This window comes from Mirounga angustirostris, unplaced genomic scaffold, assembly GCF_029215605.1.
Source record: "Mirounga angustirostris isolate CCGP_5_RB_7025 unplaced genomic scaffold, mMirAng1.0.hap1 SCAF_13, whole genome shotgun sequence".
In the NCBI taxonomy this organism is placed as follows: Eukaryota; Metazoa; Chordata; class Mammalia; order Carnivora; family Phocidae; genus Mirounga; species Mirounga angustirostris.
Genome location: NW_026991721.1, coordinates 59,566,878 through 59,591,960, shown reverse-complemented (window position 1 = coordinate 59,591,960; position 25,083 = coordinate 59,566,878). Strand labels below are relative to the sequence as shown.

General features: G+C 47.2%; 1 protein-coding gene across 1 annotated transcript in view; it reads right to left on the bottom strand.

The window, feature by feature from the left end:
- The window catches only part of DNHD1 (dynein heavy chain domain 1), a 79,977-nt gene that overhangs the window by 27,843 nt on the left and 27,051 nt on the right, over window positions 1-25,083 (bottom strand). Inside the window, exons 9-19 of the mRNA XM_064575855.1 lie at window positions 22,081-22,346; window positions 21,766-22,009; window positions 12,891-13,048; window positions 11,913-12,405; window positions 6,515-6,642; window positions 6,216-6,408; window positions 5,723-5,817; window positions 5,021-5,228; window positions 3,504-3,629; window positions 3,091-3,188; window positions 103-2,989 (exon numbers count right to left, since the gene is read on the bottom strand). Coding sequence (XP_064431925.1) covers window positions 103-2,989; window positions 3,091-3,188; window positions 3,504-3,629; window positions 5,021-5,228; window positions 5,723-5,817; window positions 6,216-6,408; window positions 6,515-6,642; window positions 11,913-12,405; window positions 12,891-13,048; window positions 21,766-22,009; window positions 22,081-22,346 — 4,896 coding nt within the window. The remainder of the gene's footprint in view (window positions 1-102; window positions 2,990-3,090; window positions 3,189-3,503; window positions 3,630-5,020; window positions 5,229-5,722; window positions 5,818-6,215; window positions 6,409-6,514; window positions 6,643-11,912; window positions 12,406-12,890; window positions 13,049-21,765; window positions 22,010-22,080; window positions 22,347-25,083) is intronic.

Here is a 25,083-nt window from a genome sequence, read left to right as displayed (position 1 = left end):
CCAAGCCCACCGAAGAGCCCATGCTCCAGGCACCAGCTCTCTGCCAGCTCTCCTCAAGGCCCCTCATCTCCAAACCGTCCCTTCCCTTTCCCTTCCCTTCACCTGAGACATGTGCCTTCTGCCCCTCATCTATGCGTAGGTAGGGGTCCAGCAGACAGCGTAAGATACGGGCCAGGCTGGTGACTTCAGCCACACCTGGGCAAACGGCCTGCTGCCCATGTACATGCAGCAGAGAGCTGGCGCCCTGGCGGGTGAGGAACTGGAACGTCGCTGGCACCAGCACTTTGGCCAGGTGGTTGAGCTCGGTGACCGTGTGTTGCTGCAGGCGGTACTCGTGGGGCAGGGCTGCCATCAGGACGCTAAGCATCCCCTGCCACGTCTGCTCCCCACCACACCAGACCAGGGCACACTGGCTCACCACTGTGGGGGACACGCCTGTTGCATCTCCCACCTCCATCAGGAGAAAAGTACCTGGGGGTCGTGCTATCTGCTGACCGTTGGGGAGGCTGAGCTGGGGGGCGTCTTTCAGGAGGCAGGTGATGGAGTCCAGCCAAGCCGCACTGGCGACCCCATCACATATTATCCAGTGCTGGGTCCCCACTGATTCCTGTGGTGGCCCCTTTGGGCCCACAGTCTTACCCGGACTGGCTGCACGCAGCAGCCTAGGGAAGACGCCGTGGTGCCAGCAGGGGCCCTCTAGCCATCCCAGGAACTCCTGGGGGCTGAGGACATTGGGGTACAGGTGTGTGATCTCCACCGGCTGGCAGCCCTGGCTTGAGGCGTCCTCCCTGGCCGCCAGCCGATTCTGGATCTTAAATAAGCTGTGCCAACAAGTGGTTTTGCCACTGCCGGCAGGGCCCAGGAGCAAAACACCCAGAGCCCGGCCCAGAGCCTGGCTCAGCTGCTCCAGGGACCCCAGACTGTCAGGGCTGGGATGAATGCCCATCTGCTGCAGTTCCTCCACCAGCAGTGGCTTCCTCGGCGCGTGGGCCACAGGCTGTGCCAACAGCTGCCTGGCATTAGGGAAGAGCCCATAGAGCAGCTCTTGGAGGTTGTGCAGGCGGATACCAGTGAGGATGCTGAACAGCGGTGAGCGTAGCAGGGCACGCAGTAGGGCAGCCTCTTCGGTCACAGCCAGGCTGTGGGCCTGCTGGGACCTGGGCTCCTCCTTGGTTGTGTTTAAATCCTGTATCATGTCTTCCAGTACGTGCTGGAGCAGGGCCAAGCGGCAAGGCAGGGGCGCAGACACCAGCTCGAGCTCCAGGGCGAAGAATCTCGATAGGCAGGAAGCCATGCGGGAGGCATCCCGCATCCCTGCACCCAGCAGGGTCAGCTCTGCCACTCGCTGCAGGTCAGGCAGAGTCAAGGCCACAGGCCGCAGCAGCAAGCGCAGGTTGGCAGGCACGGCAGGGCTCAGGGAGCGCAGCGTCAGGAGAGAGCCATAGCCAAGGCGCACGTATACGTGGTGTTTCTCAAAGAAGCCACTGCCGAGGAGCTGGGGTTGCGTGGGGTCCATGGTGCTGATGCTGCGGGAGGCCTCCTGGTACAGCGGGGCATAGAGGTGGTGCAGGTCAGCCAGGCGCCGGCCCAGGGCGGAGAGCAAGCCAGGGGGCAGGCGCTGGGCGGCTTCCAACAGCAACCAGGCACCGCCCTGCAAGGCCCCATGCAGGTAGTTGCTTAGGCTCTGGGCCTCCATCTGAGGCAGGCAAGGCATCGTCACCAGCTGGCGCCCCAGGGCCCGTGCCAGGCTCTTCGCCGTGGCTGCCTTGCCTACTCCCTCGGGGCCCAGCAGAGTCCCACAGGCCACCTCCTCCAGGGCCAGCAGCAGTACCAGGGCTGGCCGCTCAGGCAACAGGCTGGGCAGAGACCCCAGTCTGGGACCCAGGTACTCATAATTGTACAGGAAGGACCGGCCTAGCACGTCTACCCAGCACGCCGCTGGCGACGGAGAAGTCGCAGCCGATGCAATCGTCTTGAGACTCTGCAGGGGGCTTTGGGGAACGATGTGAGGTGAACCCAGGTGGTATTTGAGTTGGCGAGCCCAGTGGAAATCTGTCAGATCGCTGACCTGGTGCTCCTGCAGGAGCTGTGCTATATCCCGGTGAGTCACTGCCATGACCAGCAGGGCACTGAGCAGGCTGGTCTGGCGGACAGAAGCCAGGGGCTGCTCGCCCTGGGAGGCCCTCTGGGCCCGTATAAAGTGCACCAGGGTCTCGAGCTTGCACACATGCATGGGGACCATGGCCGAGGCCCTCCCCCCGAGCAGAGCCTCCTCCACCTCTGCCCGCCACAGCACTTCCTCAGCCACCAGCACACACTGCCAAGGGAAGGCCTGGACCAGGTGGAACCAGTGGTGGGCGAACAGCTGTGGGGGCAGCTGGTCTTCCTGGGGCAGCTGCTTGAAGGCCTCATCCATCGGTGGGCCCAGAGCAAGGCGGGAGGCCACACAGCCCTGCAACTTGTGCACCAGTGCCGAACGCAGGCACTTCTCCAGGGAGGCCAGCCACTTGGGGAGATCTGGATGCAGGGGAATGGACCTCTGCAGCTTCACCTGCTCCCCACCTGCCCCCAGCACTGCCAGGGCCTCCACCTGAGTCGATGTGTTGGGGCTTGCCTCCCGGTCACCCATGTGTTCGTCAGGTGGGCTGGACGTGAAGCTCACGGCGTGCACATGAGGAAAGCAGCGTCTTACCCACAGCTGAGCCTCACAGGACTCCAGTGGGGCAGCCAGCAGGGCCACCAGCTCACTATCACTGAGGAAGAAGAGGCGGGGGAAATGAGCACACACACTATAGAGCACGTTCTTCAGAGCCATAATGATGCCCTCCAGCTCCACGGAGCCTGCTTGCAGCAGCTGCTGCAGCTGCTGCCCTTGGAAATGAGGGCTCCGCTTGACACTGGGCACTATAAGTGACAGAACCAGGGGGTCATCTACAGAGATCTGCATCAGGGTCCGATACTGATCATCCGTGGCCTTGAACCGGGAGTTCTGCGGTGAGAGAGGGGGTAAAAGTGAGGGCAGCTCTCCCTCCCCACCTGAGCCCCACAGCGCAGTAGCCCTTGTCCACCTGCCTCACTCTTTTTCCCTACCAGGTCAGGACTAGGAAACTCGATCTTCATCTCGTGCAGAACTTTATTCAGAAAAATCCACTGCTGCTGGAAAGTCACCCACACCTCCAGCAGGGCACCTGTGTGAGCAGCCAGAGGAACACTGGATGGAGACTAGGGTTTAGCTTCTGCGAGGGGGTCCAGCTGGTCCTGACCTCTCAGGATGCCCCCCCAAAACACTCAGCAGGACCCAGGGATCTTGCTTGGAAGACAGCAAACTTCCGCCGTGAATAAACTTTCGCCTGGTCACCTCAGCCCAAGAAGTGGCTCTGAAGGGGGTCCTCACTCTGTCCTTCTGATCTCCCCCGCCACCCAAACCCCACCTCTTACCCCATCCCTCCAGGCTGTCCCACCTCAGGTCCCGCCCACTCACCCAGCTAGAGGCCGGCACTCACTCAGGCTATGCATGATGGTTACCCACTCCAAAGCTACTTTGTTTAAGTCTCCTGACTTTTGGATGGCCAGGATCTTGAACAACACCTGAAGACTTTCCTGGATAGAATCCTGCAGGCTGCTGTAATCTAAGGAAGAGTGGGTTCCAGCTCAGCTGAGCTGGCAGTCAGATGGGGCAAGGGCAGGGATGACTATTACCCAAATTACACTGAAACTCACAGTTCTCAAGCTATTCTCTAGAAGACCCAAACATGTCTTCTTCCACTAGGTGAAAAGTATGCTCACCGAGAGTCAGAATGTGTCTGCAAGCCTGTTCATGTGAGTTATAATCTTAAGTACAGAATTTGATCTAATATGTTAAGCACTGAAATATGGGTGGGGAAGGAGTTGCTGGTTCTACAGAAACTATGGAAAGCCTTCAGTAAAGGTGAGTTGATAAAAACATGATATTAAATTAGGTATAGGCCAGTCAATTTTTAAAACTTGGGAAATTATAATAAAAATCTAGAAAAATTCTGGACTCTAGCAACTTCACAAGTGTCTTCATGTCACTGCCCAACTTTACAGAAATTGAAAGCGGAAATGGTGGACAATGCATTAATGCAGGAAAGGCGATGAGGAACTTCTATCAGTCAACGACAAATCAAAGTAAAGCTCTTATCCTTTGGATAAAAGGTTAGTAAATCAATGTATGTTTATATGTTTTAAGCTAAAGTAAAAATCTTAAGCCATATATACATCATATTTTATGATCTTCCTATTTAACTTTGAATTTGCCGGTTGGGTTTCAAGTGGGCTGGATAAGAGAATTTCTCTCCTACTGGCAATTCCCTAACTATGCCATCTCGGGGCCTGTACATATGTTGTTCCCTCTGCCTGGCATGCTCTTCTCTCCCTGTAAGTTTGGCAAACTCCTACTCCTTCAGGGGTCAGCATGAGGCCTTTGCCTGTGGGAAGAGAAGATTCCTCTGACTCTCCCTGGTCCTTTGAAGCTGGTCCTCTTTCTGAGATTCTACTGCCCTCGGTTAGGTTCTCCACCATGCACTCATCTCTATTCTATTGTCCTCTTTCACTGGACTGGGAGCTCCTGAGGGACAGGACTTCGGTCTGTGAACCCCCACACCTCCTGTATTTGGCTCAGAGAAGGCAGGTAGGTTTCATGTAGGAACGACAAAAGAGGAAATGAGTGGGCAGAAGATCAGACAGCAGGATGCAATCTGGAGGAAGGAGCACTGGAAAATGGAGAGACATGACGGTGAGGGATTTCTTAGTACACCCAGAAAGGGAAGGACCTTTGCTGAAGAGGCAGGCACTGGGCAGGAGGAGGGAGCTCCCAAGATTAAGACTTAATAGGAGCTACATGAAAGACACTGTCTCAGGACAGACTGATGTCTCCTCCTGTCCAGTAAGGATGGGGCCCTGCTGGAGAAGCTAGATCCCACAGGGCTTGGTGGACACAGTGGACAAATGTGGCCCCTGGCAGCGGCCTATCAACTGGGCCGCAAGGGCTGGGTCTCACCTGAAAGGATGAAGGTGCCGCTGTCCTTGGCCACCACCTCCCACTGGGGGCTACGGATCACTTGCTTCTTGGAGCGCTCCAAGGCTGGGGGCTCGTAGGGCACATGCAGGATGAAGTTGATGAGGCGAAGCTGGCGTGACTCCCAGACCCGCTGCAGCCGCCGTAGGGTTTCTTGGGCGTGGACTCGTTCATTTTCACCCTGCCAGATCTGGAACAGCTGGGTCTCAGGGACCAGCACTGGGTGATGGCTCAGGGGATACCCCTGAAGCTGGGACTCAAGGGCCAGGGCTCAAGGGAGTGGAAGTGTCAGAGATTGAGAGTAGGACCATTTGGCTTCAGACATGCCATCCGCAGCAGGCGTTGACCTAAAACTGCTGCCTTGAAACCCACTCTTTTGCAAGGTTTCAGCTGGGGACGCTACCTTAATCAGTTCATGTTGGAACTGGGCAGGTGTTGGGGGACATCTGCAATCCTGTGTGCCCACAACTTTGGGAGTGGGGCATACTCTCAGAGTCTGAAACCACCCATCAGACCCCCACAACCTCCAGGCAAGACAGCAAACTCAACTTCCCACCTTCCCACCCACAAGCCAGTATCTACGACCCCCTGTCGCGAGCGGTTGCTAGAACTTAACTGGATCTATTACAGCTTAGCAAATAGGTCCTGGGTTTGGACCAACTCCTTCTCTCTGGAGGGCCCCACCTGATTGATTCGATCTGCAAAATCCAGCAGCGGAAAAGTGAGCAGCTGGCCCAGTGTTAGGAGTTCCATGTTGTAGAGACTGTCTAGCCCTAAGGCTGGAGGTAGAGGGGACAAGTCGGAGCAACACCCAGTGCATGGCAGAGCCCGGCCCATATCCCAGAGCCCCAGATCTGCAGCCCTGAGCCCAGCCCAGCCCAGCCCCCAGAGAGCAGATCTGAAAGCACAACACAGAGCCAAGAACTCAGAACATAGGGTCCAGAGCACAACACAGAGCCCACAGCTAAGACTCGAGCCTGAGTCTAGCCCAAGTCAGCAGAGAGGACCCACATGATGGTGCAGAGGTTCAGAAATGTTGGTCCCTGTGGGAGCAAGGCAGGGAGCAACCCAGGGAGGAAAGATGTTGCCTATAGGAGGAGCAGGGAACCGAGTTGTTACATCGTTCTAATCCCCACGTCCTTTCCTTCCCCTCCCCCTGACTCTACCCAAAACACACCTCTGAGAAGGGCTTGGAGGCTCTGCAGCTGGAGGCTGCCCAGCTTGGTCAGTAATGGCAGGTAGCTGCGAAACTCCTCCAGGATGCGCACGCAGCACTGCAGGACTGGGCTGTGCAGCCCCAGGCTTGTACTCATCCGGGCTGCCTCCGTCAGCCAGCCGTCTGTCTTCTCCTGGGCCATAGTCATGCTGAACTGGAGCAACAAAGGTTCATGTCAGCCGGAGCCCCTTCCCCACCTTCCCCCGCGCCCGCCGGCAGACTCTCCACTCAGGCAGGGGCTCCGAGGGCGGTGTCAGAACCTTGGCAAAAGCCACGCACTTCCATTCGCTGATGCTCTCAGAGATGACCCGGTACAGATGCCAGATGCGCTGCTGCAGGACAATCGGACGGGTCCCGCGGACTGGCAAGGGCACAGGACTCTCGTCCCCTGTGGGGTAGGGCAGGATGAGGCCTGGGCGGGGGGGCGGGGGGGGGGGGCTGCGCGGGGAGGGGCGTGGTGGGGAATGGTCAGTCAAGAGCCCATAATGGCAGAAACAATGGTCTGAAAGCCACAATTGTCCAGTACAATGTGGGTGGGGACCATCCAAGGGACAGTTTTTCCTGTTGCTCGGATGCACCAGGCATGCTCTCTCCTGCTGAGGGCTTCTGACTGGAGGTCACTCTTCTGGAACTCTCTCCCCTCAGAGAACCATATACCTCACTCTCTCACCAAATCCAAGTCCTTCTGCATGAGACCCGTGGAGCCCGAGCTGTTACGAACTGCTACCCTCCCCGCCATCCCCGACACCTCTTACCTGCTCTCTTCTTTTCTCTGGGCCACTTCGCCCTTTCTAAAATACCCCATATAATTTGGTTATATTTTACGTTTATAATTTGTTGTCTTTCTCTCCCAGCTACAATATTGGGCCTGTGAGGGCAGGAGGTCTGTGATTTGTCCACTGATACACTGCAAGCCCCGTGCACAGCACAGGCACTCAACAAATATCTGTTAGACAGATGGACAAATCCACAGAGATGCATATGCTAAAGATTGGGCCCACAGAGAAGGCCGTAAAATGTAAATGGAGATGCTTCCTATTTTGTGTACTTCGGGTCATCATTCCCTCCCTTCATCTCATAAGCTGCTGCATTAGTTCTTGACCAATAATTTATATTCGGTTGTGAGGTATGTGTCAAAAGTAATTTACAGGTAATATTAATTGTAGTTCTGAGGGGGCACCTGGGTGGCTCAGTTGGTTGTCCAACTCTTGGTTTCAGCTCAGGTCATGATCTCATGGGTAGTGAGAGAGAGCCCCACGTCAGCTCCACACTCAGTGGGGAGTCTGCTTGAGGTTTCTCTCCCCCAGCCCCTCCCTGCTGGGCATGCATGTGTGCATGCTCTCTCTCTCAAATAAATAAATCTTTAAAAATAATAATTATTATTATTATAGTCCTGAGATTTGCAATTAAAAGCTATCAGACCAGATTTAAGGATATTGCAGTAAAATTGTCATTCTCATTCATTTGAGTTCCAGTATACTTTCTTGAGTGAGAGAAAAAGTGATAAAATAAAGCCCAGATGCTGGGAATCATGCATCTTACATGTGTAAACATCATCCATCATGGAGAGCAGAATACTGAAAGGCTTAGAATCACTATCACGCTAACAGAGCTCTCATCTGATGCAGGCCCCCCCAAAAAATGATAGTGAATTTAAACTCTTCCAATCTTTCTTTGTCTGAACTCAAAAGATCTGGCTACAGACTCATATAATCTTTGGTAGCAGTTGTCTCAACATCAAATAGTGGACAAATGAGGAACTTCCTCTGTAAGAAAGAACAGGCATTATATCTCCAGACACATGAGAGGAGAAAGACAAACTTGAGGATTAACAGCAAATATCCTCTGACAGACATTTGCTGTGGTATCTACTCAGTAAATTCCACTGCATTTTAAAACTTTATTTGGAAGTGATTTCACTTTTTTTTTTTTTTTTAAAGAGAGAGCACACACGCGAGTGGAGATGGGGCGGGGGAGTGGGAGAGGGAGAGAATCTTAAGCAGACTCCGCCCTGAGTGCAGAGGCCGCTGAGGGGGTCAATCTCAACAACCCTGAGATCACAACCCAAGCCCAAATCAAGAGTTGGACACTTAACCAACTGAGCTACCCAGGCGCCCTGTGATTTCAAATCTTTTAAAGTTGCAAGCAAAAGCGGTAACAAGAATATCTATATACCATTTCCTGAGATTCACTTTTTGTTAACATTTTACCCGTTTTCTTTATCAGTTGTGTTTCCATGCTCTGTGTGTGTATGGGCATATGTATACACAAACACATAATTCTTTTCTGAACTACTGAAGGGTAAGTTACATATTTCATGGCCCTATTATCCGAAAACTCAAATGAGTATTTCCTAAGAAGAGGGATATTCTCTTATATAACTATAGTATAGTGATCAACTTCATATATTACATTGATAGAATTCTTTAATCTACAGTCTGTGTTCCAATGTTGTCAGCTGACCTAATAATGTCCTATATAGCATTTTTCCCCTCAAGTACAGCATCCAGCCCAGGATCAAGTACCACATTTACTTGTCATGTCCCTTTAACTTCTTTTAATCTAGAACATGCCTCACAGCCTTTATCTTTTCTAACAGACATTTTTGAAGTATACTGACCCCCTTGTCTCTTTTTTTTTGTTAACAGAAAGTTCATGTTCTGTATGACTTTCATGACTGAAGTTATTAATTTTCAGCTGGACTACTGAATAGTTTTTGTGTCCTCTGGGTATCATGTCTGGAGGTACATGATCATCTGTCCCTCATTGGTGATGTTAATCTTTGATCACCTGGTCAAAATGTTGCCCAGTTTCTCTACTAAATAATTGCTAAGGTGTTTTTTCCCCTCCCTTGCAATTAATAAGTAGTCTCTGTAGGAGAATCTCTAAGACTGTGCAAATGTTCTACTCCTCATCAAATTTGCCCCCAGATTTGACATCCACTAATGATCCTTACCTGATCCAATATTTATTAGAATGTTTGCAAAATGATGATTTTTCCCTACAGATTTTCTCCAGTTGACTCTTGGCACTCTACTATAAGTGCAAGTCCTCATTTCTCCCTCATTGATTTATTTATCTATTTATTATTAGTGTGGATAATCAATTCCTATTTTTCCAATAGTTTACTTTGTACTTTGGTGCTTAAATTGTCCCAGTTTTGGCCAGTGGCATCCCTTCTGTGTCCTTGTGACATGCTCCCATCACTTATTAAAGGAATTTATTACTCTCTTACCTTCTGGGTTAAAAAAATATTCTAGGCTCATCTTGTACCTACCCTGTGATAGCCCTGGAATCATCCACTCTCTGAGGAGCCCTGGTAGGGAATGATCTTAGCAACCAAGATCCATTCAGGTTTATATACACATACACATTCACTTACATACATATATATGTGCACATAAGCATGCATACACATACAATATGTGTGCGCATTTTAAAATGCAATGGAAATTACAGAGAGTGGAAGTTTATAAGACAAGCTCATGATATTTCTCCAGGATTCAGAATAAAGGAATGACTCATGATGAAGATAAAAGAAATGGAGAAGAGATCCAGAAAATCCAAAATATAAGTATGAATTCTGAAAGGAGACCAGAGCAAATATAATAACAGCCATTATCAAATAACTGATAAACAGATTACCTATCCAGGAAAAAAAATTAGATTGGTATCAAATTTGCCCACAATGCCAACTATCAGAAGGCAGTGATGCAATAGCCTAAGTTTGGGGAAAAAAATTTGTGAATTCAGAATTCAGTATTTAGCCAAGCTGTGATGTAAGGACATTATAAAGTCATTCTAGGCATAAAGATCTTAGAAATTTTAACATCTCTAACTCCCTTCTTAGAAAAAATAAATACTCAAAGTATCAAAGAAATATTATAGCCATTTAAGGAAAGAATGAAAATAATGAAAAGATGTGGTATTTCTAAAAATGGTAGTGTGACAACACGGATGGACCTAGAGGGTATTATGCTAAGTGAAATAAGTCAGACAAAGACAAATTCCATACAATTTCACTTATATATGGAATCTAAAAAAAAAAAAGAATAAACAAAAAGCAGAGACAGACCCCTAAATACAGAGAACTCAGATTTGCCAGAGGGAAGGGGGTGGGGGTTGGGCACAATGGGTGAAGGGGAGGGGGATATAGCTCTCGTTATGGAATGAAGAAGTCATTGGGATGAAAGAGACAGCATAGGGATATAGTCAACAGTACTGTAATAGAATTATATGGGGACAGATGGTAGCTGCACTTGTGGTCCACACAGCATAATATATAGAATCATTTGTCAAATCACTATGTTATACACCTGAAACTACTGTAACATTCATTGTCGACTATACTTCAATTTAAAAAAATGGTAGTGGGTGGGGCGCCTGGGTGGCTCAGTCATTAAGTGTCTGCCTTCGGTTCAGGTCATGATCCCAGGGTCCTGGGATCAAGCCCCACATCGGGCTCCCTGCTCCATGGGAAGCCTGTTTCTCCCTCCCCCACTCCTCCTGCTTGTGTTCCCTCTCTCGCTGTGTCTCTGTCAAATAAATAAATAAAATCTCAAAAAAAAAAAAAAATTGGTAGTGGGTAAACAAAATCAGTAAACCTTAGATGTCAAAATAGTTGTTAACGTGGTTATAAAACCAAGCAAATGTCAAAAGTATTGAGTAAAATAAAAGATATGTAATGAACAATAAAGAATAGTATTAATAATCTAGCTCTAAGATCCTGGATTCTTTTAACAAACACTGGGAGTCTGGTGAAGAGCCGGGGATGGAAGAAGGAGCTAAAAGCAGTACTGTGGGGTTTCCTGGGCCTAGCATCACAGGGCCTGGGTTCCCAATCTCTTTTCCACAAACATCCCCAATCCCTAGAAGAAAGTTCAAGCTCTGTCGTCTATGTCAGTTAGAGTATGGGACAAGGGTCTCTCCATACTTGGCCAAAGAAAAAGTTCCTTGCTTGAGGAAGGTCCAGGGTGTCCTCCACCTTACATCTGGCCCAATGGCCCTGGGACTGGGGATGCCCACAGGCAGAGTTGGCAATAGTTGGTAGTTGACCAAGAGGCAACTCAGAAGCAATGTGACCTTCCAGGGGATAAAAGTAACCAATAGAAGTGACTGCACCTGAGAAAAGAAACTTGAGCCCACAAAGTTCTTTATGTGCAGAAGGGAACCAGCCTAGCTGCACCATTGTACGGAGGGCTCAACAGTTCTGTTGGTCTCAGCCTATGGGTCAGGGAGACCCACAGCAGCTGCCCATCTACACCACATTGGCTGGGAGCAGTGGCTACGGCTTATCAAGACCTATTTTTATCTAGGCCCTGCAGCCTGGAACTGGGTTGAATAGGCTAAGAATTACAAGGAGGGCACCTTTTCATTTCTCCTGCACGGGCTTTCAGCCCTCTAACCCCATCACATACTAATGGAACATTCACCTATTTGCCTTCCTGTGACGTCCTGTGAGCCCCCGTCTCCCCACCCTAAGCACAACCCTTGACATAGCCAATGCAAGATTTTATCCTGCAATTTTCATTTATAGAAGAGACTAAAAGGAAGCTATGTGATTCCCGAGACTTGCTTAGGGACACTCAGGACACAGGACCCTTATCTCAGTTGCAGGGTCTATCACAGGATGGTGTGGGGGGCAGGGATCCTCAGTACCAGTGAAGGTGGCATAGGCATGGTGCAGCTCACTGAGGTGGCTGGCTGTGTTCTGGAACTGACGCTCCAGGGAGATGAGCTGGCGCTCAGTGCTCCTCTGCTCTTGTGCAGGGTCCATGAAGGGGCCGGAGAGGGCCTTGTCAATCAGGCCTTCCAGCTCCACCAGTGACGCGGCTATCAGCTGCTGTAGCTTGGGCACGATGGCATGCCGCTTGCTGAGCAGGAACTCTGAGGCCTGGCTTTTCTCAAATTGAAATGCCTCCCACACATCCAGGAGCTGTGGGGCAAGCAGAATGCGGTCAAGCAGAAGCGTGTGGGGGGGAGGGGGGCTGGGAGGCATGGGTGACTTCGGGAATTGCCTTCTCACCGAGATGTCCAGTGCCTCGTTCTCAGCACTAAAGAGGCTAAAGTGGTTCCGGATGAGTTCGTGGAGTGACCGTATGTATTCCATTCGCTCCTCCAGCATGTTGTACTGCTCATTGGCCTCGTTCAACTGCAGGGGCCACAGCATGAGACCAGCACCCCCACAACCCTGCGCACCAGTCTGGGCTCACCCCTGAGGGGCACTCCCACCTTCTAGAGGCTCCAGACCCCAGCAGCCACCATTAACCCAACTGGGATCAGGGGCACTGTGGGATCAGATCCCATCTGACCCAGGTCTCTGTGAAGACAGTGCAGCTCCGCCCACACCAAATCATGACAGGGCAATAGATCCCTAGCTGACTGTCACAGAGAGCAGGACTATCTCTGAAAGCAGGACTGTGGTTCTCATCTTGCCACGGCCTTTTCCTGACGTGAGGAAACTGAGGGCCATGAGAACAGGGTGAGAGTTAGTAAGGGCAGATCACATACGTGAGCCTAGTTTAAAAGCATCAAGCCCCATTGGGAGCTCACCAGAGACCTGAAGAAGAGTGTGCTGAGCATGTGAGCAAAATGGGCCCCTGGATAAGCTGGGAAGGAAAGGCAGGAAGAGCCTACCTTCTGGGAGCACCGTGCAATGGTATGAATGTCTGAGTTGATGGTTTGGAAGACCTCCGTGAAATCCATGAGCTCTGTTATTAGTTGCTGACTGAGGGTCCAGCACTCATTCTGCACATGTGTAAGAATGTCCTTCCTGATGCTATCCAGCTTGGATTCTGAAGACAGGAGAGGGTCAGATGGTAGGGGGCTATATGAAAGAGAAGGGGTGCTGGGGAAGTGCTGTGGGTCCAGAGTGGGGAAGGAGTAATGGGGAAGCCAGACCATGAATTCATTCCTTCACTCAGTGAACACTTACTGGACCCCCGCCCAGTGTCTGGTCAGCGGCTCTTCACTGGTGCTGTCCACAGCTGTCCACGGCTACTAAAGGCTGTGCCAGGCACCAGGAGACCAGAGTGACTGGGTGGGACAGAAAGTGTTCCCACCCTCAGAAGTTCACAGTATGGTGGCAGAGACAAACACATGGACAATCACAAACCAGTGTGATAAATGCTCTGCAAGTCCTGAGCCTGATATAGTGAAAGGAGAGGAGGCCTGTGGAGGCTGGGAAAGGCCTCCCCTGGGAGGGAACACTGGAGCTGAATGTGTCGAGTAGCTAATGCTCCAAAGAGCAAAGCCACGCCAAGCAGATGAAATAGCACGTGCAAAGGCACGGGAATGACATGTTCGTGAATAGCAGAATGCCCTATTGCGATGAAAGCTTTCTGTTTGCGGAGCCTTAGTGGCTTTGCTCCAGTAGAAGAGGTACCAAGAAGAATGTGTAATCTGCTCTTTGTTTTTAAGGATTAAAAGAAGAAGCTGTCAGGTGGATATGGGGCTAGAAGGTAATCTTAGAGGCTGCCTTTGGTGATATGAACAACTCCACCGTTTCCAAGGGCAGGAGTAACATTGGCATGAGGCCTCACCAAATCACTGACAGCACCAAGATACCACTGATTATAATAAACACCATTTATTTTATATACCACACAAAAAGAAAAAATTGATGCCATTTAAAATCTGACATTCCATCACTTATAATACACCTCTTAAGTTCAGAGATGTTAAAATATGCACAGGAGAGCAAAATACAATATAGAAATATGATATGCAGGGGCGCCTGAGTGGCTCAGTCAGTTAAGCATCTGATTCTTGATCTCAGCTCAGGTCTTGATCTCAGGATCATGAGTTCAAGCCCTACACTGGGCTCCACACTGGACGTGGAGCCTACTTACAAAAAAAAAAAAGAAGAAGAAGAAGAAGAAGAAGAGAAGAAGAAGAAAGAAGAAGAAGAAGAAGAAGAAGCAGAAGAAGAAGAAGAAGAAGAAGAAGAAGAAGAAGAAGAAGAAGAAGAAGAAGAAGAAGGAGACAAAGAAAAAATAAATATGAAATGCAGTATACCACAAAATACAGCATAGAGTGCTTGCTTACTACATGCCATATACAATATCAACTACTTTACCTGTATTAACCCTTTAAATCCTCACAAAAACTCTTTGAAGTAGATAATATTATTGTCCCTGTTTTACAGATTAATAAACTGAGCCTCAGAGGGGTTTAACGACATTATCAACATCACACAATGGCAACAAAACTCCAGGACCACATGGCTTCACAGGCAAATTCTACCAAACATTTATTTATTTACTTTTTTTTTTTTTTTGCAGAGTACAAATGCCTTGTTCTTTTTTTTTAAATTGTATTATGTTATGTTAATCACCATACATTACATCATTAGTTTCTGATGTAGTGTTCCGTGATTCATTGTTTGCGTATAACACCCAGTGTTCCATTCAGTACGTGTGCAAGCTGGTGCAGCCACTCTGGAAAACAGTATGGAGGTTCCTCAAAAAGTTGAAAATAGAGCTACCATACGATCCAGCAATTGCACTACTGGGTATTTACCCCAAAGATACAAATGTAGTGATCTGAAGGGATATGTGCACCCCGATGTTTATAGCAGCAATGTCCACAATAGCCAAACTGTGGAAAGAGCCAAGATGTCCATCGACAGATGAATGGATAAAGAAGATGTGGTATATATATACAATGGGATATTATGCAGCCATCAAAAGGAATGAGATCTTGCCATTTGCAACGATGTGGACGGAACTGGAGGGTGTTATGCTGAGCGAAATAAGTCAATCAGAGAAAGACATGTATCATATGACCTCACTGATATGAGGAATTCTTAATCTCAGGAAACAAACTGAGGGTTGCTGGAGTGGGGGGTGGGGTGGGAGGGATGGGGTGGCTGGGTGATAGACATTGGGGAGGGTATGTGCTATGGTGAGCGCTGTGAATTGTGCAAGACTGTTGAATCACAGATCTGTACCTCTGAAACAAATAATGCAATATATGTTAAGAAAAAAAGAAGAAGATAGCAGGAGGGGAAGAATGAAGGGGGGAAAATCAGAGAGGGAGATGAACCATGAGAGATGATGGACTCTGAAAAACAAACTGAGGGTTCTAGAGGGGAGGGGGGTGGGGGATGGGTTAGCCTGGTGGTGGGTATTAAAGAGGGCACGTACTGAATGGAGCACTGGGTGTTATCTACCAAACACTTAAAGAAGAGTTAATACCTATTCTTCTCAAGCTATTCCAAAAAATAGAAAAGGAAGGAAAACTACATTCATTCTATGTGGCCGCACTACCCTGACACCAAAGCCAGATAAAGACACCACTAAAAAAGAGAACTTCAGGCCAATATCCCTGATGATCACAGATGCAAAAATTCTCAATAAAATACTAGCAAACCGAATCCAATAATACATTAAAACAATCATTCACCATGATCAAGTGGGATTTATTCCTGGGCTGCAAGAATGGTTCAATATTTGCAAATGAATCAATGTGATACATCACATTAATAAAAGAAAGGATAAGAATCATGATCTTTTCAGTAGATGCAGAAAAAGCACTTGACAAAGTACAACATCCATTCATGATAAAAACCCTCAACAAAGTAGGTTTAGAGGGAACATACTTCAACATAATAAGGGCCATTTATGAAAAACCCACAACTAATATTATCCTAAATGGGGGAAAAACTGAGACCTTTCCACTACAGTCAGGAACAAGACAGGGATGTCCACTCTCACCATTTTTATTCAAGATAGTACTGTAGGGACAACCTGGGTGGCTCAGTCAGTTAAACGTCTGCCTTCGTCTCAGGTCATGATCCCAGCATCCTGGGATTGAGCCCTGCATTGGGCTCTCCACTCAATGGGGAGTCTGCTTCTCCCTCTGTCCCTCCCCCTCCTTGTGCACTCTCTCTCAAATAAATAAAATCTCAAAAAAAAGAAAAAGATAGTACTGGAAGTCCTAGCCACAGTAATCAGACAACAAAAAGAAATAAAAGGCATCCAGATCAGCAAGGAAGAAGTCAAACATTCATTATTTGTAGATGACATGATACTATATATAGAAAACCCAAAAGACCACCAAAAAGCTGCTAGAACTAATAAACAAATTCAGTGAAGTTGCAGGATACAAAATAAATACAAAATAAACGTGCAGACATTACATTTCTCTACACCAATAATGAAACAGCAGATAGAAAAATTAAGGAATGAATCCCATTTACAACTGCACCGAGAACAAAAAGACACCTAGGAATAGATTTAACCTAAGACATGAAAGACCTGTACTCTGAAAACTATAAACACTGATGAAAGAAATTAAAAAGGACACAAAGAAATGGAAAGACATTCCATGCTTAAGGATTGGAAGAACAAATATTGTTAAAATGTCTATACTACCCAAAGCAATCTACACATTTAATGCAATCCCTATCAAAATACCAACAGCATTTTTCACAGAGCTAAAACAAACAATCCTAAAATTTGTATGGAACCACAGAAGGCCCTGAATAGCCAAAGCAATCTTGAAAAAGAAACGAAAAGCTGGAGGCATCACAATTCCAGACTTCAAGTTATATTACAAAGCTGTAGTGATCAAGACAGTATGGTACTGGCACAAAAAACAGATACAAACTCACAATTACATGGTCAATTAATCTTCAACAAAGCAGAAAAGAATATCCAATGGGAAAAAGACTGTCTCTTCAACAAGTGGTATTGGGAAAACTGGACATCTATGTGCAAAAGAATGAAAGTTGACCACTTTTTACACCACACACAAAAATAAATTCAAAATGGATTAAAGACCTAAATGTGAGACAGAAAACCATCAAAATCCTAGATGAGAACACAGGCAATAACCTCTCTGACATGGGCCAGAGCAACTTCTTACTAGATATGACTCCTGAGGCAGAAGAAACAAAAGCAAAAATGAACTATTGGGATTTCATCAAAATAAAAAACTTCTGCACAGCAAAGGAAACAATCAACAAAAGTAAATGGCAACCTATAGAATGGAAGAAAATATTTGCAAGTGATATATCTGATAAAGGGTTAGTATCCAAAATATATAAAGAACTTATAAAACTCAACACTCCAAAAATGAATAATCCAATTGAGAAATGGGCAGCAGATATGAAGAGACATGTTTCCAAATAAGACATACAGATAGATGGCCAACAGACACATGAAAAGATGCTCAACATCACTCATCATCAGGGAAAGGCAAATCAAAACCACAATAAGATATCAGCTCACACCTGTTAGAATGGCTAAAATTAATGCCACAAGAAACAACAAGTCTTGGGGAGCCTGAGTGGCTCAGTTGGTTAAGCGACTGCCTTCGGCTCAGGTCATGATCCTGGAGTCCCGGGATCGAGTCCCGCATCGGGCTCCCTGTTTAGCAGGGAGTCTGCTTCTCTCCCTGACCCTCCTCCCTCTCATGCTCTCTGTCTCTCATTCTCTCTCTCTCAAATAAATAAATAAAATCTTTAAAAAAAAAAAAAAAAAAAAAGAAACAACAAGTCTTTTTTTTTCTCAATTTCTTTTTTTTTAAGATTTTATTTATTTATTTGAGAGAGCAAGAGTGAGAGAGAGAGAGAGAGAGATCACGAGCAGGGGGGAGGGGTAGAGGGAGAAGCCAACTCCCCGCTGAACAGGGAGCCAGATGCAAAACTCCATCCTAGGACCCTGGGATCATGACCCGAGCTGAAGGCAGAGGCTTCACCAACTGAGCCACCCAGGCACCCAAGAAACAACAGTGTTGGCAAGGATGTGGAGAAAGAGGAACCCTCTTGCATTGTTGGTGGGAATGCAGACTGGGTACAGCCACTCTGGAAAACAGTATGGAGATTCCTCAAAAAGTTAAAAATAGAACTACCCTAAGATCTAGCAATTGCACTACCAGGTATTTACCCATAGAATACAAAGATACTAATTCAGAGGGATACATTCACCCAGATGTTTATAGCAGCATTATGTACAATAGCCAAATTATGGAAGCAGCCCAGGTATCCATCGATTAATGAATGGATAAAGATGTGGTATATATACACAATGGAATATTATTCAGCCATAAAAAGAATAAAATCTTGTCATTTGCAACAACATGGATGGAGCTGGAGAGTATTAGGTTAAGCAAAATAAGTCAGTCTGAGACAGACAATTACCATATGCTTTCATTCATATGTAGAATTTAAGAAACAAAACAAAAGAGCAAAGGGGAAAAAAGAGGAGGGGGGGCAAACCAAAAAACAGACTCCTAACTGTAGAGAACAATCTGATGGTTACCAGAGGGGAGGTTGGTGGGGGGATAGGTGAAATAGATGATGGGGACTATGGGGGGCACTTGCTGTGATGAGCACAGGGTGTTGTATGGAAGTGTTGAGTTACTATATTGTACACCTGAAACTAATATTATGCTCTATGTTAACTGACTGGAATTTAAATAAAAACTTAAAAAAGAGGCGCCTGGGTGGCTCAGTCGTTAAGCGTCTGCCTTCGGCTCAGGTCATGATCCCAGGGTCCTGGGATCGAGCCCCGCATCAGGCTCCCTGCTCCCCGGGAAGCCTGCTTCTCCCTCTCCCGCTCCCCCTGCTTGTGTTTCCTCTCTCGCTGTGTCTCTGTCAAATAAATAAATTAAAAATCTTTTAAACAAACAAACAAACAAACAAACAAAAACTTAAAAAAAAAATCACACAGTGGCCGAGCAAAGATTCAAACTCAGGCAGCCTTGCTGCACTCTGTTCTATGTTGTGAGGGGTGAAAATAAACTGACTTATCCTCTATGAGCATCCGCAACTGGAGAGTGAGATAGTGAGTTCCAGGGACAGAGAATTGAAACGCACTGGGTATGACCCTTCTGGAGCCTTGAAGGGAGTAACCAATGGGACTCAATACCAAGAACTGAGACTGAGAAAACTGAGAGGGGGGGAACACCTGGAGGGGCACGTGAGGTTGAAGAGAACACCAAGAAGAGAACTTAACCTTTTACAAATGATCCCTGGGGCCCATCACAGTAGCTGGGCTGGTGCTGCTTTTAAGAGCCACAGGGGCAGACAGGTGAGGGCAGAGAGGAGCTCAACAGTGACATGGGACGGTCTAAATCAGCGATAGGCTGGAAATACCAGGGCTGCTGGGGGTTAGAAATTGGAGACGGATGGGAAACAGACTTAAGAGAGATTTAGCAGGCAGAAAATGGGAGGGATTTGGTGACAGCCTGGATGTGGTGGAGTCCGGGAGAGGGAAGAATAAAGGATGGGCGCTAACTCACAAGAGTGACTACGTCATTCACAGTTCAAGGAAGCCCAGGCAGAAGAGGAACAGAGTTGGAGGATAAGCAGACAAAACTAGATCACAAGAAGGATAAGGGTAGAGAGAAGGGGATAAGGTTAAGTGAAAAAATTAAGCACCTACTGCATGCCTGTCTCAATGCTAGAAACATTGCAAATAATATCTCATTTACTCTTCCTTGTCAGAACCCTGTGAGTGACTGCATTATTATATCCCTGTTACAAACAAATAAACTGAATGAAGCCCAGGGACCTGAGGTCACACAAACCAGTGAAAAGCAGACCCAGGATTCTGAACCCCATGTTTTTCTCTCTCCATCTGTTGTTTTTGAAGAGGCCAGTTGATCTTGGACTAAGGACCAAGAATCTAACCAACGAGGAAGAACAGAGACTTCCCGAACAACACTGGAGAAAGCCTTCCCAAAACGGGGTCAGAAACAAAGCAGGCCAGCCACAGGCCCTCCCTGTTCCTGCCATGCCAGCCTGAACCCCCTGTACATTTAGGTGGGGTGGAGGGAGGGAAGAGTGGGGAATTTTTGTGGCCCAAAAGATGCATAATTAGGCATGCGTTTTCATCTGTTGAAGAGCAAAGACAAAGGGCAAGGCAGGCAAGCATTTTCAAGCAAGCTCTTTCAGGGTCCCCCAAGGCCACCCACCTTCATAAAGAAAGCACGCATGCAGGCCATGGGTCTGACAGTATCTACTCTTTGCAGGAAGCAGACACTATTGGTTATTGGGAGCTAGGTGAGAAAACAGAACCACCTCCTGTTCCCTAGAAGAACAAATCAGTGGCTTCCGGTCTACCCCACTGTGAGCCTTTCTAAGACCAGCTTCTAGGCAGAGACACTTTAGCTAGTAAACAATAGCACGAGACATCCTTCCTGTTGGAAGGGAGGAAAAAAACAGGAACAAAATGAAGTCTTAAAGAGGATTTCTCAGAGACCCAGGGAGACCCGACAGCTGGGCCTTGGCCTACTCAGGGGACAGAGGGAAACCAAGACAAGAAGGAAACCCAGATGGGTTGAAGAGGAAACAGATGACAGAGTGGGCTTGAGCTCCGCTTTCCATGTGGAACTTCAGGAAGTTACCACTGCAGAGTACCCATGTGCCAACATGAGATAGTCATGCCAGCGTAGAAATCACAGTGTGGTGCCTTGTGGCAAAGAGAGGGCCAAATACATTGCTCCCAAGTCCCCCACAAGTCCCAAATGGCAGGAGACACAGAAGACAATGGAAAGTTAATAACCAGTGGGCCTGGATGGGTTCCATGCAGCGGGGTGAGGGACCCTAAAGCAGAAGCTATGGGGCTAGCCAGCCTAAGACGAAGACTAGATGAAGGGTTCACTAAAATCCCAAGGGCCTGCAAAGCCAGCAGGAGCTAATGGAGGCCCAAGTCAGCAAAGGTAGACACTATGGGCTCCACCAGCCAAGAGAACATATATAGTTACACCAGCTCAGGCCACAGCTGCACCAGAAGCAGCTAGTTAGAAGGAGGGCAGAGGCCAGGCAGAGATGTATTACACTTGGTAAGGGCAGACAGAAGCCAGCAAAGAAGAGCACACAGCCCAGCAGCCCTCTCTAATGCCAGATGCCACCTTGCGGGAGAAGAAGAACAGAGGGCACTTGAGAATAAAAACAACCCAGAACTGTAGAATGAATTTTGAATTGATCAAATACCCAAAATAGTCTGAATTAGACCCTAAGTGCTGCTTTAAATGAAAAATGCTTTCACGTTCAATTGGAATACATTCTCTCAGCATCTGCAGAAGTTATGACTACAGAGTAAGACCATAACAGTTAAAGAGAATAACTTTTTATACATGCAAATTATACTGTCAATTTTGACTCCGCTGCATCCGTGGGGAGGGGCACTCCTGATTCCTGAGAATATCTGCAAAGAAACTGAGCTCACGAGCCTAAGGAGTACGTTAAGATTTTTCTCAGTCACATTTGATTTAAACTACTTCCAGGTCAGAAAAATAGAAAGTGTCAGGTGACAGAAACATGACTCCTGAAGAGTATGGGGAGTGAGCAGGGCCAAAGCAGATAGAGAGGCTATCCTCTGTAATGGTCACACCTTTCATTGCAAAGGGAAGGGCCTGGGACCTGGGCCTTTGGGAGGCTCTACAGGTCCAATGAGGGGCCTTCACCAAAAGCACTTGGAGGACATTCCAGGCCAGAGGAGGGCCAAGCGGATGAGACAAGGAAGGCAGAAGGAAAGGAAAGAGGATAAGCAGCACTCACCCATCTCTGACTGTATGTGATGGCATTTCAGCAGCATCAATCTGCCTTTTGTGACCAACTTGTCAGGTATATTGGAGACATGGGTCTGCCAAATGTTCAGGCAGCCCACCAGCATCACGTAGTTCTTGAGAGGACAACCTCTCATGGACTCCAGCTTCTGAGGCCCCCAGGCTTGCAGGAACTGATGAATGCCTGTCATCCAGTGATGTTCCCTGCAGAATTCCTTCACCTCCCACAGCATGCCCTAGGCACAGACAAGGTGCTTATGACAGGAATTAGTGGGCATCACCCCCCGCCTTAAACCTCTCTTCTCACCTCCAGCAAGGCCTGTTGCGTAGTCAGTGCTTGCTGGATCCGAGGATTGTTGTCCAGATCCTCTTGCAGCTGCTTATAATTGGGGGGCAAGTACTGGCCCCGTAGCCGGTACCCACGGACCTCTAGGGCTTCGGTAATAGTGTGAGATTTCCAGGGCCACACCAACCCTATATTCGGGCCACAGAAGATGTGCACAGCATCGCTGGGCTGGCCCTGGAGCTTGGGCATCACCAATTCCGTGTTCGAATCTTCCTCTTCATCTTCTTCTAGTGGGGCACATGCCATAATTGTCCATTGAGTACCCTGCAGGGTCCCCACACAACCTCTGTCTCTACACACACACACACACACACACACACACACACACACTCCTTGCTCCTGAGTGAGTTTACACATACATCTATATCACAAACACAGACCCACTGAGGGAATTTATTATTTAGGGTTCAGGTTTGGAAAACAGAATTTATTTAGTATAAGCAGTAAGGGAATTATTATAGAATATTAAATGGTTTGCAGATAGTTGGAAGAACTGAAAAACAAACACTCTAGGCTAAGCATCCATGGCTCAGTGCTGCCTGGCAAATTGGGATGTCCCTTCCACACCACCAGCCACAGAAGCACACTACCTCTGTCACGATCGCCTCCAGCAGAATGGAAGGCATAGGCGCTGCCTCTCTCCCACTCTTACCTCAGTTCTGTGTGAACTGAAGTCCCATGCACACCTAAATCACATACAACACCTCGCTGCAAGGAGATCTGGGAAATGTAGTTCGTAGAACTCCAGCCTCTGTAGAACAGAGGAGGAGTGGATAAAGCTGTTGAACATGGCTGTCCTTAGTATCTGTCTTAAGGAATATCCTTGAGCCTGGCTTCTCCTTTAACTTCTTAGAAACTGGTTAATTGCCAATTTCAGTATTTGTGTTAAAACTTTGTGCAAAAAGGGGGGAAAAGCATCGAAATGTTCAGAAATTAGATGCCCAGTACTCTCTCTCAAATAAATAAATAAATCTTTAAAAAACAAAAGCAGAAACTACATTTTGAAAGAGCATAATTGAGGACACTGCCTCAGAATGTTCAACAACAAGACATATTCTACTAAAATTACTGAATTTCAAGAAAAAAAAATGTCCAGGTATCCAGGAAAAAAGGAAAATAAATTTTTGCTCCCACAAACCCTTCCTAAGGAATCTAAATAGAGAATGAGCTTCACACAATTACTGAGAGACCAATCAACATAAAGACTGCTGGTTAGCTTAAATATATTGTTACTTGTAGAACTAAAATTAAATAAGGTTTTATTAAATATAAATTATTAGGAGGGAAATAATACAGTATGAAATGATGCTATAGAGAATGCTGGTAACTCTCTTGCTTGCCACGTTTTGAGAATGGAAGAATGGAACCTTGGAAGGCATACTGGCTGACTACCCAAGAGCTACTCCCTTCTCCCTTCTTCTGCAGTGGAAGAGCCCATCTTCTGTGAGAAACTAGAAATGTCAGCCATTTGATTTCCCAGCCCTTCTTGCTGCTGGAGGTAGCCACATGACCTAGATTTTTACAATGAGATATAAAAGTGAGTCTGCTGGGGAGTTTCTGGAAGATTTCCTTTCCTGATAAAATGTGAGAGTCAGGCAAGGAGAGATCTCCCTCCAATGTTCCTCCCCTTTTCCCCTGATCTTGCATAAGAATGGGATGCTTGGAGCTGGAGCTTGTCTTGCAACTATGAGGCCTTGGGATGAAAACGTTTCTAATTCAGCCTCCCCTGCCACACACACCCCTCTAAGAGAATTTGCCCTTACCTACAGCTGACCTCAGAAAGGAGTAGGGGAAGGATATAAGGAGCCTGACTCTTGATGACATCTTTGAGCCACTGAACCAACCCTGGGAGCATCTACCTAGAGACTTCTTGCTATGTGAGATAATTGTTGTTATTGTTAGGCTACTCTTAGGTCTTCTGTTACTTCCACTGAAAGCATTCTCAGTGACTCAGAATTTGAACACACAAGCAAAGTCAAAAGACTAAGAAAGAGAAATAAAGCCTTGATGACATTGCCTGGGCCTTGAATCCAGCTGAGCCTGAATTTAGCTGCATCCAGGTATTTCTTAGTTATGGGAGTCAATAAATTCCCCTTTTTGCTTACCGAGTTCTAAGTCAGAAATATGTTACCCAAAACCAATGTGCACATTTAGGCCTACATAATGAATGTTTGTAGCCAATACAAGCATAGCTGAAGATTGGAGCCTCCACCAAACACACCCTTCTTAGAGGATCTGCTTTTCCTTATAGCTAAAACCAATTAATTTGTACCATAACCCAATTCCCCTTTGCCAGAGCTTATGGATATGTGGTTCTCTCTATAGGATAGGCTGAATCAATATATTCCTGGTCTTGAAAATTTGAAATAAGTCAGTCACACATCCAGGAAAACTGAAAGACCGTATCGAGTCAAGGATGGAGTTGGTACCATAGAAAGCCCAAGTCATTTGGAAGCAAGTTATAAGGGAGCAGAAAGTTCAAAGGAGGCAGAGACAGCTCGTTTTAGGGGAGAGTCAGGGGAACTGGGAAGAAGCACAGAGAGAAGTTGAGATAAAAGGATAAGCAGCAACTTGAGAGACAGGGCTCTCTTCCTGACAACCTAGTTTTTCCATTTCTGTGAAGCATGGTGCTGCCACAGCTTTTCTGTCTTTGAATTTGGTCACTTTCCGTTTTGTGAGCTCCAAAACACAAGACGAGGTTGAAGAACTGTGATTCAAGGTGCCAAGACCCACGAGAGCGCTCAAGCAATATGGTGCGATACAGTCGATTCATGTGTGATTCTGAGCAATGGGAAGAAAAGCTAGTGTATTTTTAACACAACTTGGTGACTGCGATATCCCAACAAAACAAAACGGAAATCACTAATAACTTACTTCATAGCCAACATAAGAGTAAAATAAAGCTTGCTTATGATAAGAAGTCTGATATCAACTAAATCAAAGAAACACAAAAGTCAACATGGA